The sequence below is a fragment of the Lineus longissimus genome, chromosome 4 (assembly GCF_910592395.1).
Source record: "Lineus longissimus chromosome 4, tnLinLong1.2, whole genome shotgun sequence".
NCBI classification, from domain to species: Eukaryota; Metazoa; Nemertea; class Pilidiophora; order Heteronemertea; family Lineidae; genus Lineus; species Lineus longissimus.
Window position 1 is genome coordinate 10,320,172 of NC_088311.1, and position 19,225 is coordinate 10,339,396.

Sequence of the window (19,225 nt, forward strand, 5' to 3'; positions counted from 1 at the left end):
TTAAAATTCATGTTCCTTGTTTTTTTTCCTTGGCAACAGATGATAACCCAGACTGATCATCCAGAGCCCAGTCCACAACCTTGCCTGTTGATTCCAACCAACTGCTCACAGCCGAACAACCATTGTATACAGTCTTACTGGTTGTGACAGATCATCCAGACCCCAGTCCACAACCTTGCCTGTTGATTCCCACCAACTGCTCACAGCAAACAACCATTGTATCCAGTCTTACTGGTTGTGACAGATCATCCAGACCCCAGTCCACAACCTTGCCTGTTGATTCCCACCAACTGCTCACAGCAAACAACCATTGTATCCAGTCTTACTGGTTGTGACAGATCATCCAGACCCCAGTCCACAACCTTGCCTGTTGATTCCCACCAACTGCTCACAGTCCGACAACCATTGTATCCAGTCTTACTGGTTGTGACAGATCATCCAGAGCCCAGTCCACAACCATGCCTTTTGATTCCCACCAACTTCCCACAGCCCAACAACCATTACATCCAGTCTCACTGGTTGCGACTGATCATCCAGAGCCAAATCACAACACAGGTGGATTGTGACCAATTCTCCAAAGTCCAACAACCATTGTGTTTTATTGGTTGTGACTGATCAACAACTTTGCTGGTGGATTGCCACCAACTGCCCAAAGCCCAACAACCATTGTGTCCAGTCTTTCAGGTTGTGACTGGTTGTCCAGAGCCCAGTCCACAACCTTGTCTGTTGATTCCCACCAACTTCCCACAGCCCAACAACCATTGTATTCAGTCCTTCTGGTTGATTGTGACAAATTGTCTACATCCGAACAACCATTTTGTCGATAGTCTTGCTGGTTGTGACTGATCGTCCAGAGCACAATCCAAAACCTTGCCTGTGGATCGCCACCAACTGCCCAATCCCCAACGACCATTGTGTGCAGTCTCACTGGTTGTGACAGATCATCCAGAGCCAAATCACAACTTTGCCGCCGGATTGTGACCAATTCCCCAAAGCCCAACAACCGTTGTGTCTTATTAGTTGTGACTGATCATCGAGAGCTGAATCCACAACATTGCCTGTTGATTCCCACCAACTGCCCAAAGCCCATTAACCATTGAATCCAGTCTTGCTGGTTGTGACAGATCATTAAGAGCCCAGTCCACAAACTTTTCTGTGGATTGCGAGCAACTGCCCACAGCCCTACAACCATTCTGTCCATAGTCTTACTGGTTGTGACAGATCATCCAGAGCCCAGTCCCGTACCTTGCCTGTTGATTCCCACCAAATTCCCACAGCCCAACAACCATTGTATCCAGTCTTTCTGGTTGTGACTGATTGTCCAGAGCCCAGTTCACAACCTTGCCTGTTGATTCCCCCCCCCCCCCCCCCCCCCCAACTGCCAACTGCCCAACAACCAGTGTATTCATTCTTTCTGGTTGATTGTGACAAATTGTCTACAGCCGAACAACCATTTTGTCGATAGTCTTGCTGGTTGTGACTGATCGTCCAAAGCACAATCCAAAACCTTGCCTGTGGATTACCACCAACTGCCCAATCCCAAACGCAAACAACCATTGTTTGCAGTCTCACTGGTTGTGACAGATCATCCAGAGCCAAAACACAACTTTGCCGGTGGATTGTGACCAATTCCCAAAAGCTCAACAACCATTGTGTCTTATTAGTTGTGACTGATCATCGAGAGCTGAATCCACAACATTGCCTGTTGATTCCCACCAACTGCCCAAAGCCCAACAACCATTGTGTCTTAATATTAGTTGTGACTGATCATTGAGAGCTGAATCCACAACATTGTCTGTTGATTCCCACCAACTGCCCAAAGCCCAACGACCATTGTGTGCAATCTTACTGGCTTGACTTATCATCCAGAGCCGAATCACAACTTTGATTATGGATTGGGACCAACTGCCCACAGCCCAACAACCATTGCATCCAGTCTTGCTGGTTGTGACAGATCATCCAGAGCCCAGTCCCCAACCTTGCCTGTGGATTGGGAGCAACGGCCCACAGCCCAACAACCATTGCATCCAGTCTCGCTGGTTGTGACAGATCATCCAGAGCCCAGTCCACAACCTTGCCTGTGGATTGGGAGCAACTGCACACAGCCCAACAACCATTGTATCCAGTCTTGCTGGTTGTGACAGATCATCCAGAGCCCAGTCCACAACCTTGCCTGTGGATTGGGACCAACTACTCACAGCCGAACAACCATTGTATCCAGTCTTGCTGGTTGTGACTGATCATCCAGAGCCCAGTCCACAACCTTGCCTGTGGATGGGGAGCACGGTCCCCAGTCTTGTTAGTTGATTGTGACCAGACTGGCAGCCACTGTACACTGCATTAATCCTGGGATGACTGTGAACAACCACCCACAGCCCAGCAGTCTCTTACACCGTCTTTCAGGCTATTTTGATATACAGTAGAACCTCCTTCAGTGGACACCTCTCTATTAAGGACAAACTCTATTAAGCACACTAGTTTTGGTCTCAAACTGGTTGTTTCCCCTTTCAATTTGACCTCTCTAATCAGGACATCTATCTTTTAAGGACAGCACTTGTCAGTCCCGAGGGTGTCCTTAATAGAGAGGTTCTCCTGTATTGTTATTTAACCAATGGCACTATGAGAAACAACAATTGCTGATCCTGATCCATTTTACAGTATTGTGGTATAAAAGCATCAAATCTTTTGTGAAATAAGAGAAGACAAGTTTCTTTATCGAAGTTCTTTTATTAAAAATCACTGGAAAATTGAAATATCTCTTGTGACCCACGTGATCAAAGCATTGCTTGAAAAACAGTTACGAACCACCCCGCACACCATCATGCTCATGATATTTAAGACATCAGCCCTTCATTGAGTTCAAAGAGGATTACTTAAATTACAGTCATCACAGCATCAAAAAAAACCCTGCCACTTGAAAATACAGTCAACCTTGCCCTAGTTGACAGTGCTAAACTCAAAAACTCGATACAGTGGACGGATAAAAAAGGTATGGACTTTGGCCACTGTTATTTCCATTTACTAATATCGATTTTTCTCACTCAAAACAAGGCTATGTCGATGAAGTTTTTATGGACATTTCTACAAATGTAATGCATATTGCATTGTCCGAGTTGAAGACTGGTGACAACATGCTCCATAACATGTCAATGACTTGGGACAGGACAACGTGTGTTGGCACGTCTGCCTTGCAGGATAGCAGTTTTTTCCTGCTCAGCCGCAGGAAGGTGCAAGGTGTTAGGAACGTCTCTATACCTGCTGTGTACCGGCAGGCCAGCCCAATAAAACTGCTAGGAAATTTGATTTGCTGGAAAGTAATAGTATACCCGTGTAATGGCAGACAATTCTAAGGAATAATGGCTGGACTAAAAATGACAGGACAGGGATAGAACAACTGCCAGGCTGACAGGAATGTGTCCAACAAGACATTGAAAAATAATATGATTGCTGTTGGTTTTGTTGAGCAAATTAAACACAGTCTAGCACATATTTGTTATGTTTTGTACAATGTATGATGAAATATTGTGACATCCAAACAATCGTACGTCGAAGAAATTTGACTTAATGCATGTCCAAAGTCGAAACCACATGGCTAGTCGCAGCAGATTAGAGAAAGGCGAGGTAGACTGTAAATCATCGCACACCTGGAAAAATAGTCATTGCACACCTGCTAATGGCATCGGTACCTGGCGACTTGCCCAATTAAATGCTGCGAATGATTTTAATGCCTGATAAAAAGACCATATTCAATAAATGCCTTTTTCTCAACACTAGTCTCTGATATTACCGAAAATATATAAGAGTGCCTTATATAGTTTGATTTTACAGTGATGACAAGATAATAGATACTGGTTTTTGAGGTAGTGGACCACAGTTCAATAGAACCTCCCTTAGTGAACACCATAGCCAGGAGGACACCCACTATTACAAAGAAAACTAGTTTCGGTCCCAAATACATGTAGGAACGGTTATTTTGATTCAAATCAAATGTACTTCTTTAATGAGGATACCTCCCTGCTGAGGGCAGCAGTTTTCAGTCCCAAAGGTGTCCTTGATAGAGAGGTTCAATACAGTGACGTCAATCTGTTGGCCAATATTCAACATCAAAGGCAAACGACATGTGCTGAATTTTTAAATTTTAAATTACCGGGTATGTAAATACAAGTTTAATATATTGTTTAGACGCTATTTAGCTCATTTTGTTGCGCATGTTTTATCAGGCCTATCACGTTATATAGGCCATTTGTACAAGAGCCCTCCAAGCAGCTAAATACCGTCTACACAGTACATGTATATGATTTCAATATTATTGTTGTGTACACTTGTATATAGATATACTCGATAGGTAAATTTTTATCAGATAGACATGCCAGGTTATACTGTACAGTGGCAATGTTTGTTTCTAATCACACAAAAACAATGTAAATGAACGGCGTAGGCCTTCAAGTATTCACAGATTCATCGAAGAATTTCTTCAAAGCTTCCAAAGATTTTGCACGATGCGAGATCTTGTTTTTAACATCCTTTGGAAGTTCAGCGTAAGTCTTATCATAACCATCAGGTTGGAAGCAGGGATCCCATCCAAAGTCCAGAGGTCCGCGCGGTTCGACAATTTGTCCATCACAACGTCCACGGAATAGTTTAATGTCGCTATCTGGTTTTCCATCCGAATAAGCAAATGTACATAGAGCGTAGGCCGACTTGTCCTCAAACCCTTGAAGTAATTTATGAAGACCTGAAACAGGAATGAATTAAGAAATGAGAGGAATTGATCACCTGTAGCAGGTTTTACAGAAACAACGTTTCATTTGTTCTGCTGATTTTCTATTGTTCTGCTGATTTTCTATTGTTCTGCTGATTTGCTATTGTTCTGCTAATCCAAAGTTAAAAGAGAACCCAGGATTGTATTTTTGAACGAACTGGCGTGGCTTTCAAGGAACTAAAATTCCTGGCTCTTCACAGTCCTTTGAATAAGACTTAAAACTGAGGTACCTTGTATCTGGTGTCTATGCCAGGGGAGGTTAAAGACTCCACCAAGTGGGAAACATGAGTAGCTTGCGTGGACTCAACCTCTCGCCAAAGTCGGATTCACTAGGCCACTATTGGCGCCTTAAGTGTAGTGGCTTAAGCTCATCCCTCCTTGGAGGGATACTCCATGGAGAAAATCACCTTCATCTACAGAGCAAACACTGAAGAAGAAGGAATACTCCTCACCTTCTGGTTTAATTTCCTTCAGGAACCATTTTATATATGGACCAGGCATTCCTCCGAGAGCATTAAAACACAAGCAGACGTCTTCTACCATGACTGGACCCTTAACACTTTCCACCGCCAGCTTACACTTGGCGATACAGACCTCATCAGGCGAACCCTGGTATTCGGGCAAATCTATGTCCTCGGATACAAACTGGAGAGAGAAACAATTGAATTAATTATCAATATCATTAACAAAATCATATCCAGTGAAACCTCTCTATTAAGGACACTCATTTTGGTCCCAAATTCGTTGTTTCCATTCACTTTGACCTCTCTAATCAGTACATCTCTCTATTAAGGACAGCACTTGTCAGTCCCAAGGGTGTCCATAATAATAGAGAGGTTCTATTGCACTTCATTTTACTCACATGACAGGCAGAGTTCTTTCCTAGAATTTTCTCCACTTCTTCCAGTTTCTTGGCGTTACCAGTCACAAACTTAACAATCCTTGCTGCGGCCATGTTGTCGTCAGAGAGGTCTTCGCTGTGTTCTGTAAATTAAATACATGACTACATTGAAGAGATAAATTTGAAAAATTGAATCACATGATGAAATTGACCAACAACAAAGTGTACCGCACCAAACAATAAGGGGCCATCCCGAGATACCGGTACAGATTTTTGATACTCCTACCTCATTGGCTCATATATACAAAATATCGAGTTCGAGAGGGACTCCAACCTTGCTCCACAAAAACGTCTCTACAACAAAAACTACTCAGTATCATTCTTCTTCCAGAAAGATTCCTCATCCACTGGTATCAAATGGTCTTAACCCCCTGGTAGTGGAAGTATCCGGTTGCGTTTTTTCTGGACCACCCTGTATCTATACTATGAAAGAGTGAAACTGAAAGTGTAAAAGAAGTAGCAACTTCATTCTTTCAGAACTCATGAAGTGACAGTGCAAAATTTTAATGATAACTTGTGCCTGTATTCTCTATAAATATATTGTTACCAGGGTGACTATGTTCCTGAAGATATCGCCTAGAATTAGCATACATCAGAATTTGAAGGAAAAATGTCAAACCCAAATTTCAGAAAAATATTTCAAGGATTGTTCTTCACCAACTGGTGCACTAAACTTTCCTTTAGATTCTTGCTGAATTGTCTGCAAAACAATTTATTAGAGTGAACAAAAACATAAATCAACATTAGATAATTATAACATACATGAAAAATAATGCAATATTTGTAAAATTAGGAGATTCTTGCATGATGTTTCACCAAATTTTATACAGTTTATAGAGAACATTTCTTGGCAATTGGTGGCGCTGGTCTAAACATGTGTTCATAGATTTTTATCTGGAACACCTCTAAAAGCAATCAGAAATGGAGATTATTGCTGGAACATACGAGGAACTTACGCTTGGATTTTCCCTCCAGAAGATAGATGAGGTGAACTGTCTTACAAAGTCAATATTGCTTATCTTACCACATGAGGTGTGGTCAAGTTAGTCAACAATGCCTACATATAAGTTACATAGGGCAGGCCTACATCATTACATGCACTTGCCTACAGGGACGGGTGAACCAAAAAAGTGTCACTGTCCCTAATAGCGAGGTCTCCTGATTAGAGAGGTCAAATTGAATGGAAATTACCACTTTGGTACCAAAACTAGTGTCCTTATCGCTTAAGTGAGGTAGTTCTTAATAATGAGGTGTCCATGGTCATGGTGTACGCTACAAGGGAGGTTCCACTGACACGGAAGGGCATTATGAACAGATGAAAAGGCTCTACTACATGCACATGTATTTTGGGATTGCACTGGTAGCTTCTTGTCAAATTAGCTTTTTAAATTGCATGAATTGACTTTCAGATGATTATCGCAAGTCTTTTCAAATGCTTCTTAATCTGATCTACACATGATACTCATGAAAGTTTCTTTTCTCATTCTGACATGTCTCACAGGGCTATGCACTAAACCCGAGCTTCACTGACCATTCTCATGTTGGATGTGTTCGTGCTGCAGCAGTATCTTCAAAAGGTGTCTTAGCTACAGGCAGCAGCGATGAAACTATCAAGTTGTTCCATTTGGAGAAGAGGCAGGAACTTGGGGCATTATTGCACCATGAAGGTAATGGAATGAAAGCTGCTGACAGCTTTCTTCATTTTGGTATCCACTTGATTGACTATGCATGCATTTGTAAAGAGGGAAAGAAATATCAGGACTTTTTGAATTAGTACCTGTACTGGTTTTGCTGAACTGTGGCCTGTGCATAAAAACTAAACTGTACTTTTATGGTCATGACTATCCTCTCCTACATGGAATACTGTATCTTTTGTCTACAAGTGTATCCACCAACTTACAGAATACATTTGGATACATAAATCAGCTAGTAACACAAACGTTTTATGATCTAAGTTGTCTTACTGTGTACTGTTAAACTGAGGACTTCATATACTTAACTATTGTGGATCTGACATTTTGACAGGCACACTTTTCAGAGCTATTTTCATATCAGGCTTGTGTTTTCTCATATCTGTGGACCGTCTATTTTCAGGTTCCATCACAGATTTGACATTCTTTGGTGGGACCCACATGTTCAGCGGTAGTACAGACGGAACTGTGGGCGTGTGGAAGACAAATCGTTGGGAATGCATTAAGACATTCAAAGGACACAAGTGAGTCGTCTCATTCTTCTTCAGTATCAAAAATTTTGAAATGCATGCTGAACAGTAAGTCAATTTTTGGTAATGAAATCAGCTGTCTTCAAGAGTTCTGTCAAAGAACACATGATTTTTCTGGTCACGTTTTGTCATTTAGCCAGTATTGCCCTCTGTTCGTAAAATCCTTTTGGTGGCAGTGCCCTATCTGTAAAGTAGATTGTTACCTGTCTAGCTGGGTGATGCTGTCACTCGTGTCAGTCTGGGGATTGTAACTGTCCGTCGTCTCAATTTCCTGTCTGTCTTGGCTAGCAATCAAGCTGGATAGCCTTTGATTATCAAACATGTCAAAACTTGTTTTTAAGTGTCTGGCTTGACCCTGTTCTACAATTTGTTTGTATCGATTTTAGAGGTGCTGTTAATTCTGTGGCTGTTCATCCCACTGGGAAGTTGGCAATGACTGTTGGTGCTGACAAGACTCTGCGCTTGTGGAATCTTATCACAGGAAAATCTGCTTTTGTTACAAATATCAAAAAAGGTAATTCTTTAGTAGAAAATTTCAGACAGGTTTTCTTATTGATGAATATTAGGGAAAATTTGTGATGATTTTAAAGAAATCCTAGGTTACAATCCAGCTCTCGCTCTTTTATTTCTCAAGTTGAAATAGAAACTGCTGTGGACTAGTGCCTCTGACTCTCGACTAGTGGTCAAGAGGTCCCTTGTTCAAACCTCACTGTTGGGTTGAGACTTCAGGCAGGTCTCTTTGTCAAACCTGCCTTACTCCACCCAGGTGTATAAATGGAAAGTGTTCAAGCTGCAGGGCTGAATTGAGTAGCTCATCTGAGTTTTCAGAATAGACCAGGTTAAAGTATGAAGTCATTGACACTACACCTCAACCACATGCATTCGATATATCAGACCACAAACCCAAGCCTTAAACTTTAAATTTGAAATCCTAACTGGCCTACTGGGTCATTTGGTTTCTCACTGCCGTTCCCCTTGATAAGCTAGAAGTATTCAGATGATAATCCAAAAGCTTTAAGCAAGAGATGTGACAAAAACTCCATAAAAGTAATGACTATGAGAAAAAATATGCGTTTCAACTGTTGTTGTTAAATTGATGTCTTATTAAAGTTACAGCTCCAGACTTGGTGAGGTGGTGTCCAGATGGAAGCAAATACTTGGTAGTCACCAGGAATCAAGTCGATGTGTACAGTGTTGATGTAAGCAACATGGATTTCCCAATTTTTTTATCCTATCCAAACTTTTGCTATAAATTTTTTTCCTTTTTGTTGAAAATGACCCCTAAATGATTAGTCTTCTTTACTTCAAATTGGTCTTTTTTACTTCAAAAAGTAAAATTATGACTCTTGTGAGCCCAAAAAGTCATTTTGGCATGAAAAAAATTTTGAAAATCAAATTCAATGGTTCTTCTTATGTTAAGATAAATTTTGTACTGGGTTGCTTGTGGCAGTTTTGCTTTTAACTGTTGATTATATTTCAGACGGCGAAAGTAATTGACACCATAGCATATGAAGGGACTGTTCACTGTTTGCTATTTCTGAAGGTAGGTTCCAACTACATGTATTTGCTTGCTTCCCGAACAAAGTGTTGTATTGTAGAATCTCCCCTTGCGGACGCCCCTGCCAGGTTGATACCTTGATATTGCGGACATGTCTGTCTCCTGACTTTTTTTCTGAGTTATTTCCAACAGCACAAGCCTCTGTAGTGAGAACACTCTACTCCCAAGTTACGGAATTACTACCTTGCAATTACAGACGGTAAACACCAAACCAACAAAAATAACTGTAAAAGGTTACGGGGATATTGCCTCAATTTATTTTGTTCCAATGTCCTCTTAGGTAAAGTTTTTCTCATTTCCAGACCGGAGTACTTTTGGCTGGGCTTGAAGATGGCAAAATTGCTGTCCACGATCTTGATAGGAAAGAAAAAATTGGAGAATTTACAGCACATTCGTTAAGGTAAAGTCACTTCTTCAGTTACCACATCTGTAGGTACAGCATCTCGGAGGTTGTAGTATGGAGGTAATCTCCTATCCTAACATTGAGGCAGAAGTCAAACTGGCTCCTCCTACATCAGGAAGCAAATATGAGATGACATTGGCGGTGACTTGGCAAATCATGAGTCACATTTCATGTTATTTCATCTTGGATGTGAAAATATAGGGGTACTGGACTGGAAGATGTCAAAATTACTGTTCCTGATCTTGATGATATTTGGAGGCTTCATGGTACTTTCAGTAAGGTGAAATCCTCACATTACATTATTTCATATTTCAGAGTTAAGGGGATCACCACCATCCACTGCAAGGCCGAGGACAAAGATTTCTTGGTGTCTGTCTCCAGTGATGGATTTGTTAAAGTATGGGACCTGGCACAAGAAAAGGTAGGTGTTCAGAAGAGCCACTGGTACTGTCACTCAGGATTTTTTTGCGGTCTTGGCAGTATGACCTGAGCCACAAAACTATTGTGCAGAGTATAACCAGACCTTGTATATCTAACCTTTGCCCAGAGAAGTTCTGCCGTAGCTAACCCTTACAGTAGAACCTCTCTATTAAAGAACACCCTCGGAACTGACAAGTGCTGTCTTAATAGAGAGGTGTCCTGATTAGAGAGGTCAAATTGAATGGCAACAACCAACTTGGGACCAAAGCTAGTGTTAATAGAGAGGTTGTCTTTAATAGAGAGGTGTCCGCTAAGGGAGGTCCCACTGTATGTCTGTGTGGTTTCTATTGTAGGATTCTGTGGATGCCACACTCATTGCCGAGAAGAACACGACGTTTAGATTGGTGTGTGTAGCTGCATGGTCACCTGCTCCTAAACCTGAAATTGACAATAGCACATCAAGTAAAAAAGCAAGTGTAGAAAAGGAGACGAGTGTCAAACATGCCAGTGAGGAAAATGACAGCAGTGATACAGGTATGATGCGCATAGTCCATTTTGTCTGATGAAAGTTTTTACTTTATTGATTAGGTTTTGAAGAAAAAAAACAATTCAGAGAGAAGCTTTTTGTACTGAGGCATTCCAAGTAAAAGTTCTTTACATTGGATGTCACATAAGTTCTTTACATTGGATGTCACATAAGTTCTTTACATTGGATGTCACATAAGTTCTTTACATTGGATGTTACATAAGTTTTTTACATTGGATGTTACATAAGTTCTTTACATTGGATGTCACATAAGTTCTTTACATTGGATGTCACATAAGTTCTTTACATTGGATGTCACATAAGTTCTTTACATTGGACGTCACATAAGTTCTTTACATTGGACGTCACATAAGTTATTTACATAGGATGTCACATAAGTTCTTTACATTGGATGTTACATAAGTTCCTTACATTGGATGTCACATAAGTTCTTTACATTGGATGTCACATAAGTTCTTTACATTGGATGTCACATAAGTTCTTTACATTGGACGTCACATAAGTTATTTACATAGGATGTCACATAAGTTCTTTACATGGGATGTCACACATTGTTCTCTTATCAAATTTGTATTACATTGTGGTGACGCCATCTTTGATTTGAGCTTACATGTACATTGGTGATGTCATCTACGATTTTGCGGACGTTGGTGACATTATCTTCGGTTCATGTTTACTTAGGTGAAACCGAAGCTACACCTGAGGTCTTGCATTATTCTATATTTAGGGCAGTAAGATATGTTGTCGATTTTTGTCTTTGCCTTTGCCTTTTCCCATTTCCTTTGAATTTAAATGGCTGTTAAAACTTTTTAGAATCAAAGCCTAAGAAGCGTAAGAGGAAGAAACAGAAGGTGAATATGCCACCTCCAGAAGTACAGCCTGTAGAAAAGATGCAATCTCCTGTATTGAGAAAGGAAAAGAAACAGAAAAAGCAGACGTCAGCTTCAGAAACAACACAGAAAAAGCATACGATACCCTCGGAAACAACAAAATCACCAAAGCTCAAACAGCAAAAGAAACTTAAAAAGAAAAAGGGGAAAACTTGATCTGATTTTTCTGTATGTGTCTTCAGTTTTATAAAGTGTTGAAATCTTACAACTGTTTTGTTTTTTCATTGCCTTAAAACGGATTGCTTGCCAAGTATGTTTTGAGGTGCTCTTTTTAGTAGGCGTAACACAAGACGGGCAAAACCATTGGCCAGACAGGGAAGTCCTAGTAGTGCATGTAGTGCATTGCATTAGTACTACATATACAGGTGATCCCCTATTGGGCAGTACCCATTTACTCGTTGCCTGGGAACGGATATTACCTGTTTATTATACAGTGTTCTCCATGGAATTCTCTATGAGTGGTAGAGAAAAGGCTAATTTTTCATTGAAGCAATGAGATTTAGGAGGGGTGCTCCATATGAAAACACTGTTACAAACCCAGAGTTTTTAGAGGGGAGGGAGAAAGTCGAAGAAGGGGTAAAATATTTTTATTAAAAATATTTTAAAGAGGGGTGTGCCTCCCTTTTTGTAATGGTGTGGAGAACACAGTAAGAGGACACCAGTAGAGCAAGATCTCTCGCAATGTGATGTCCAAGACATTCGATGACCCAAGCCTGTTGGGCCAGCAGCATTCTCAACGTCTACACCAACGCCTGCAGTTGCGCTCTATGTTTCATCTCACTCTGGTTCTTCCATGCCCCCAACCAGTTTCAGGTGCCAGTGGCCAGTCTTTTTTGTAGTCCGCTGTCTTCCATGGGGAAAACATGCCCGTACCATTGAATGCGTCTCACTGTGAGAGGGGTAGCGCTGGGTGGCAGTCAATAAGATAGTGTCATAGGGAACGTGGTGGTATCACATTCATGAGACACCTTGATGACAGTTCACAGGTTGGATGACAGGCCCCCCCTCCCATTGCAGACACCTCTGTCAGCAGGACACCCTATCTGTTAATAGAGATCGTGATTTTAGTCCCAAAGTGGTTGTTCCTATACATTTTCACCCCAGTAATCGGGACAATGAGCACAGCATTTAGCTGTCTCAAGGATGTCCTTGATGGTGAGGTTTGGCCGTAAATTTATTTCAAACAACCTGAAGGACAGGATTGAGTGGTCAGAAGTAAACTGTTCACATCGGTGGACAACCTTTCACTAGATGCCACACATGCAGCTCCAGATGCTGCATTTGAACGGGCTGGCAAGTCAAGCCCAGAGTGCATCTCTACTAAGCCGTAAACGTCCCAACCTGCATGTCAAGGACAAAGACAGAATATGGAGACCATTTCATGGATGCACCCACTTGAAAGGGAAGGAGACAATTATCACAATCAGACATTCACACCCTGATGTTAGGAATGAGAGTGCATGATGATTGTTATCAGCCATGGAAAGATATGTTTCACCAACTTTGATAGAAAAGACTGAGTCTCCATATATTGTACAGGGCACTGCCGACTCCACCAGCACCTAGCTGAAGAGACTTTGGCTCCATCCAACTACTTCCTGTGAATGTGGACTTGACGATCAATGCCTCGGCACATTGTGCAGGATTGTCCCCTGATGGAAAAAGTGGACTTTTGGCCAGAGCCGAGACAGCTCATTTTGTGCATCACACAAGCCGTGGTTATGATAGTGACGTTAACTCTGAATGAAGAAGAAGAGTGCATGATCTTTGTCATATTCAAACTATTGATATAGTTTACTACCTTTGGAAAGGGGTGTTCCTGGTAACGGCATGTTAAAATACACTTTTTCTAATGACCGGGTCCATGTGGCTGGTACCTTGACCCTCAAGCCTTGGATCAGTAGGAGGGGAGGTAACGGACCGATTAACTCTGATGATTCAGAATGGGTGGCTGGTGGCCGTCATTTACATCATGCGACGTCAAAAGATTGTATGTAGTCGAGGTGCATCATTTTCGCAGGTGAAGGACGTCATTTTCGCCAACTCGGCCGACTCATGTTTTTTGTGCAAGACTTTTGTCCCTTGATTGGCCAATTCTGATGCCTGATATGCCTGTCATGTGGCAGTATTTCTGCACAAACCTTTGGTCAGTTTTGATTCATTTCACTGGAGTCAAACAGATCAACTGTATTCGAACGATTTCAAATGCCTTCTGCAGACACTTTAATGGTAGAGTGGTACTCCACTTAACAAAATAAACTGGAAGATACAGTTTTTTATTTGAATTGAATAATTTATTGTAAACATAATGACCACATTTCATGGGTGACACAATATACACTATCAGTATCATACATGTTATACATGTTTCATGTACAAGGCTCTATACTCCTTTGAGGCCTTTGATCCAGAGCTGCAATCAGTAGAAATTCAAACAAATTTTCCAAATTTTCCAAATTTTGCATCTGGTTACGCATGGGCATGAATAAGTACAGTAGAACCTCTCTATTAGGACGTTATCGGGACTCACAAGTGCTGTCCTTAATAGAGAGGTGTCCTGATAAGAGGGGTCAAATTGAATAGAAATAACCAAGTTGGGACCAAAACTAGTGTCCTTAATAGAGAGGTTGTCCTTAATAGAGAGGTGTCTGCTGAGGGAGGTTCAAATGTATACCCTAGTTTCCGCAGGTTACTTTGGCATGCATAATGAGATGCAAAATTTGGAAACATTGTTCCAACTTCTGATGACCTTTGGTGTGGACTCAGAGTCCTGAAAGGAGTATTATAAGTTAAGCTATTTGAAAAAATGGCCAGCCCCCAAATGACTAGCTTTTATGACAATAATGGTATGAAAAAAATCATACAATTCCTCCACACAAATTAATTGATTGATTGACAGATTGAAAGATAAATTGACATAATTGACGAGCACTTCAGCAACAAATAACAAAATGTCATGATGTCTTTGGCCATAGGCCTTTCTTATCAAACTCTGAACACATTTTCCAAAAAGAAATAACAACATAATTCCAACTGCATAAATGTTCATGTTAATGAAACTACCTGCTTTCACAGTTACTAATTAATTTGTTAATGGTGATATCTATTCAGAATCAAGTCCTTTCAGAATTAAATTGAGCCATCAATACCAACATAGCACCTTCTCGTAGTACCTGACAGTATTCATTTCTATAATTTCAAACTATTCGCCTCTATGCATTGTATTAGTTCAGAAGCCTCTAAAAGAGAGTTGACATACATTATATTAATCCCATAACCAGGAAACTTCTTCTTCTGCCTCTCAATAACCAGGAAACATACATATTGTATACATATCTCCTTCAAAGGACAATTTCAGTCGATGATAACACAAAGGTATTTAACAAGATAACAACCAATGGAAATGCAAGATTGGATATCACTGTCGCAACGTTGATAGAATTCCGAGAATCAAATGCTCACGACGCTCTGATTGGGCGCATTGTGCGTTTTGCGCCTCATTTCAGCAAGCGAGTGTAAATGCCTCCGGGTTTTGTGTTCAGGCCGGAGAAGTGAACATTACATTGATACCCCTGATTTCCTCAGGATGTGACAGGAAGGGACAACCTGGGTAGGAGATTTAGATCACCAGCAGGATAATGTGCCCACTCATCATCATGTGCCACATGTAGCTCCTCACTAATGCCCGTGACATCTGATATTGATTTTCGCAAGTGTTGCGAGGCAGTTTTGGACATGGCTGCCAATTTCAGGTTGACAAACTGTTGAATTTCATTCTAGTGAAGTGTCATTGCAATTAAATGATTCTTAATGACCCCGCTTGGAGAAGTCACAAACCAACTAGATGCCATTTTGCACGAAAAAAACAAAATTTCTTATACCCAAGTTGTCTCTTTAACTAAGTGTGCCACATTAGTTGGTCTTCCAGCATCACAGCACCACTACAGCCGCCTCACATCGACTGACAGGCATCCTACACACAAGCAACCACGAGTCTGTCTCTGGGTCATAGCACTCCACGGAATCTAAGCTTGCTGGTGCCGTGTATTCATCACCCGAGGTCCTCCCACCTATGGCGTACAGAAGTCCATTGACGGCCGTGACAGCTGCACCAGCACGTGCCTCAGACATTGGCTTGACGTCTTCCCAGATGTTCTGAAAAATAGGCATTCACATTTAAAAGGCTGAAAACAGAGTGCCGTTGATGAACACACAAGGAATTATTTATTAAGCATCAGTATTACCTGCCCCGTAACCCTAGTGATTTTTTGCCGGAGGTATGGAGACCACTACTGGTAGCTACTATCCACCTGTGTGGGATTTTTTACTTTTGGCACAGACACTCATGTACAAGGGTCCACTGGTTTCTGTCTGACAGACCCTTATTAATTCATTTCATATTAAGCCTCAAACTTGTTGTGAAGAGTGAGGAATTTAGTTCCCTGAAATACAATCCTGGGTTCTCGCCGGGTTTGAACCCGGACCCTCTTGCATGGTAGCCAGCAGTGTTAACCACTAGGCTATGAGGCTCCAACTCATGACAGACTTCTTTAAAAGAGAAACAAGATAGAGAGGGTTCACAGAGTTTTTAGGAACTTCAACCTTGCAAAACTAACCCTAATGCAAGGCCTACTTTTGTACTTAAGACAAACTAACGTTGTAACCTCCAAATGAATATGAACCTACCTGGACGGGGCAATACCGCTCCACGCTTGCTAATGCCCCCTGGTGTTCATTGCACCCACCAACAGCATAGATGTAGTCATTGAGCGCAGCCGCCCCCACGTATGCTCTCCTTGAGCGCATGTCAGGCAGCGTAATCCACTCCTTCGTGATCGGGTTGTAACTCTCGGCTGCACACAATTCGGTGCCCAGGTCGTTTACTCCACCAACGATATAGATTAGACCTGAGATTGAATGAATTATCATCATGAAATTTATTAAGCAAAGAAAGTCGCACAGCAAATTTGGGACTAACAAATGCAGTCATCAATAGAGAAGTTTTTAGATTACGGAGGTCCAACTGAATGGATACAATCATTTTTGGTGTTCTCTAGGCAAAGGAGTCTGCCTAGGGAAATTCCACTATCTGTTTGGAGAAATACACTCATTAATGAGGTTATGCAAATTTTCTTAACGCCTCTCAGTCAGCTCACAGAGCCAGCGAATGATTTGACATTTCTGACTCCGCCACATTTGGGAACCATTTTCACGATGCAATAATAACTGCTTTGTGCGAAATCGCATGTGACCAGAAAACTGTGAACTAGCAGAAGGGGATGAGGCTTATCGTTAACCCAAAACTATTTGAGCCATTTATTTTGCAGTTCTTTAAAATTGCAGCTTTGGCATACATTTAATCTAGCAATTTTGACAACCCTGTAATGGTAATTTCGATTAGAGTTTCATTTTTGCTTCCATTTATATTTTCGCGATAATCTGAAAGGGCAGAAAAATAAAAGGTATGTGAACATTTCCGGGTTTGCAGTATCCCTCTACCAATCCTGCCTCAAGGGTTTTAGACAGCTCCTACCTTCCAGCTCTGCCACACCCACGGCAAGTCTCGGAAACCGGATGTAGTCCACCTGCCTCCAGATATTGGAATTTGGATCAAACATTTCAACAGACTTTCCTATCTCCAAGCCAATGCACCCACCAATCGCATAAATAGTGTCCTCTATCATGCACACACCAACACCACACCTCGGCTCAGTCATGCTCGGTATCATAGTCCACTTCGAAGAAGAGGGGTCAAAACTTTCCGCACTGTCAAAAATTAACGAATTACTCTCGCCCCCTACGACGTAAATTTGTCCATTTAGAGTCACAGCACCGTGGCTACTTCGAGCAGTATGGAGGGCGGTTTGAGGTATCCATTCCTCGTGAAACAAATCAAAGCAATCAACACTGTCCAACGTCAGACTGTCCATATATTTACCGCCAGGAGGGCGGCAATAACCACCGATGACATAAATACGTTTCCTTGCACTTTTCCTCGGTTGCACATGAGACATTCTGTAACGGGCAAGACCAAATTCTGCTCTCTTAGTCCGGAAATCATCCAGTAGTTTCATGATAGCAATCTTCAGGCTTAGATCCGAACATCCTAGTAGATATTTGTCCAAGACCTTCGGCGAGATGACAGCAAACCTGACTGGAAGAAGAACATCGAACACGTGACGTCTCCTCTCCTTTAAACTATGGAAGATCCAACTCATGGCGGCGTTGAACACCTGGTATTCATTGTCAATATTGAGCAACTCGCTCTCCAATACGAAGACGAGTGATTCCTTGGACAGAGATAGGAACTCCTCTTCTTTCATCACAGACAGGAAATGGTTATGGATATAGGTCTCGGCAGCCTCCTTCAGATCAATGCAGGAATGTTTGTCAGCAAATTTGAAGATTCCTGAAAATAAATCAAACTTTTTTCTAGTTTTTTACATCGTTTTTAATTGATAATGGCAACACTTGATCCATCAATGATGTCGATAGATGTACATCACTGGGCACTAAACGGTAAGGTGTCAAAGCGGAGATCTTTTTCATTGGGCACCCAAGGGGTTAAAGTAGAAATTAAATCAGTTTTGCATTTTGAAATGCAGAGTCAATTGAATGAGTTTTGGAATCACAACCGAATATCTGCTATCTCACCTATACAATTGGCTGGATGCAGTTGTCTGAGCAGGTATCCACAGCAGGCCTGGAGTACATCAGATAAACCAAACATATCTGCAGCAGCAAGCAAATCTTGGCAATTTTCTTCTGTAACAGTCAGCTCACCTAAAGAGACATAAATAGGTGAATTCGAATTTTCATATCTGTCTCTGAGGAGATCAGTGATTCTTACTGGACACCTTCTCAACCACAAGTTGTGACAAGAACTCGCCTGAATATATGAAATTAAGAAGATACTGAAATTGTATCCTTGGGTGGACTCCATGAAGTTCTACATCAATGTGGTGGAATTCAATCAAGCCAACGCAGAACATGGCATATATTTCAGCTGAGTGACAGACCCACGGACCTCTTGTTATCCAATATGGGCTATCATTCTCAACAGGTCATGAAAATAACTCACCTGAATACATAAAGTCAAGAAGATATTGAAATATCCTTGGGTGTACTCCATGAAGTTCTACATCACTCTGATTGCCTTCAATCAAGCCACCGCAGAACATGGCATGGAAATAGGGAGAATTAGCAGAGAGAACATTCTTGTGAGCTCGGAATTTCTTCTTGCCAATAACTAGGCTAACATCACAGAATTCATCAGTTTTTAGGAATTTGCTGAGATTTTTTAGAATGTTTTTGTAGAAGTTTTCCTCCGAGACATGGTGATACTGATAGCAGTCGGAAGGAGCCTCTGCATCATTCATCATGGACACTTTAGGATGCTTCCACAGATCAGACGTTGCCCCACCACAATATCAACATGGGCCCACTGAAAAAAAACAACACTATTTACAAAATTTGATGTGAAAAAAACAAGATATACTTGTCAAATGGAACTATACACCATG

General features: G+C 41.4%; 3 protein-coding genes across 4 annotated transcripts; 1 reads left to right on the forward strand and 2 right to left on the reverse strand.

Moving 5' to 3' along the window:
* Positions 1-2,726: 2,726 nt before the first annotated feature.
* LOC135486125 (inosine triphosphate pyrophosphatase-like) lies at positions 2,727-6,315 on the reverse strand. Its single transcript, XM_064768660.1, has 4 exons — positions 6,211-6,315; positions 5,625-5,746; positions 5,215-5,407; positions 2,727-4,735 (listed from the first exon to the last, which is right to left on the reverse strand). Exons 1-4 carry the CDS (start codon positions 6,254-6,256, stop codon positions 4,443-4,445), a joined length of 654 nt encoding a protein of 217 aa, XP_064624730.1. The 5' UTR covers positions 6,257-6,315; the 3' UTR covers positions 2,727-4,442.
* A 212-nt stretch (positions 6,316-6,527) lies between these two features.
* Positions 6,528-11,910, forward strand: LOC135486543 (p21-activated protein kinase-interacting protein 1-like). 2 transcript variants are annotated; one of them, XM_064769400.1, is made up of 10 exons: positions 6,528-6,650; positions 7,165-7,330; positions 7,758-7,878; positions 8,271-8,398; positions 8,995-9,083; positions 9,365-9,427; positions 9,745-9,842; positions 10,161-10,266; positions 10,619-10,799; positions 11,626-11,910. In XM_064769400.1, the coding sequence occupies exons 1-10, from the start codon at positions 6,585-6,587 to the stop codon at positions 11,856-11,858; spliced, it is 1,251 nt and encodes a 416-aa protein (XP_064625470.1). In that variant the 5' UTR covers positions 6,528-6,584; the 3' UTR covers positions 11,859-11,910. The 2 variants fall into 2 exon arrangements, with proteins under 2 accessions (XP_064625470.1, XP_064625471.1); XM_064769401.1 differs by having other exon boundaries at positions 9,001-9,083.
* A 2,077-nt stretch (positions 11,911-13,987) lies between these two features.
* LOC135487243 (actin-binding protein IPP-like) lies at positions 13,988-19,169 on the reverse strand. Its single transcript, XM_064770764.1, has 5 exons — positions 18,784-19,169; positions 18,357-18,485; positions 17,236-18,111; positions 16,389-16,609; positions 13,988-15,857 (listed from the first exon to the last, which is right to left on the reverse strand). Exons 1-5 carry the CDS (start codon positions 19,082-19,084, stop codon positions 15,633-15,635), a joined length of 1,752 nt encoding a protein of 583 aa, XP_064626834.1. The 5' UTR covers positions 19,085-19,169; the 3' UTR covers positions 13,988-15,632.
* Positions 19,170-19,225: the final 56 nt, after the last annotated feature.

Excerpts from the sequence above, each read along its gene's own strand:
- LOC135486125 (XM_064768660.1), bottom strand. The coding sequence starts at position 6,256 with ATGTATGCTAATTCTAGGCGATATCTTCAGGAACATAGTCACCCTG. Across the intron at positions 5,747-6,210 it reads TCAGGAACATAGTCACCCTG|AACACAGCGAAGACCTCTCT; the intron begins GTAACAATATAT and ends TTTAATTTACAG. Across the intron at positions 4,736-5,214 it reads GAAGGAAATTAAACCAGAAG|GTCTTCATAAATTACTTCAA; the intron begins GTGAGGAGTATT and ends TTCCTGTTTCAG.
- LOC135487243 (XM_064770764.1), bottom strand. The coding sequence starts at position 19,084 with ATGATGAATGATGCAGAGGCTCCTTCCGACTGCTATCAGTATCACCAT. Across the intron at positions 18,112-18,356 it reads GCATCCAGCCAATTGTATAG|GAATCTTCAAATTTGCTGAC; the intron begins GTGAGATAGCAG and ends ATTTATTTTCAG. Across the intron at positions 15,858-16,388 it reads AGCGGTATTGCCCCGTCCAG|AACATCTGGGAAGACGTCAA; the intron begins GTAGGTTCATAT and ends CCTATTTTTCAG.
- LOC135486543 (XM_064769400.1), top strand. The coding sequence starts at position 6,585 with ATGGAGATTATTGCTGGAACATACGAGGAACTTACGCTTGGATTTTCC. Across the intron at positions 9,084-9,364 it reads TCGATGTGTACAGTGTTGAT|ACGGCGAAAGTAATTGACAC; the intron begins GTAAGCAACATG and ends ATTATATTTCAG. Across the intron at positions 10,267-10,618 it reads GGGACCTGGCACAAGAAAAG|GATTCTGTGGATGCCACACT; the intron begins GTAGGTGTTCAG and ends TTTCTATTGTAG.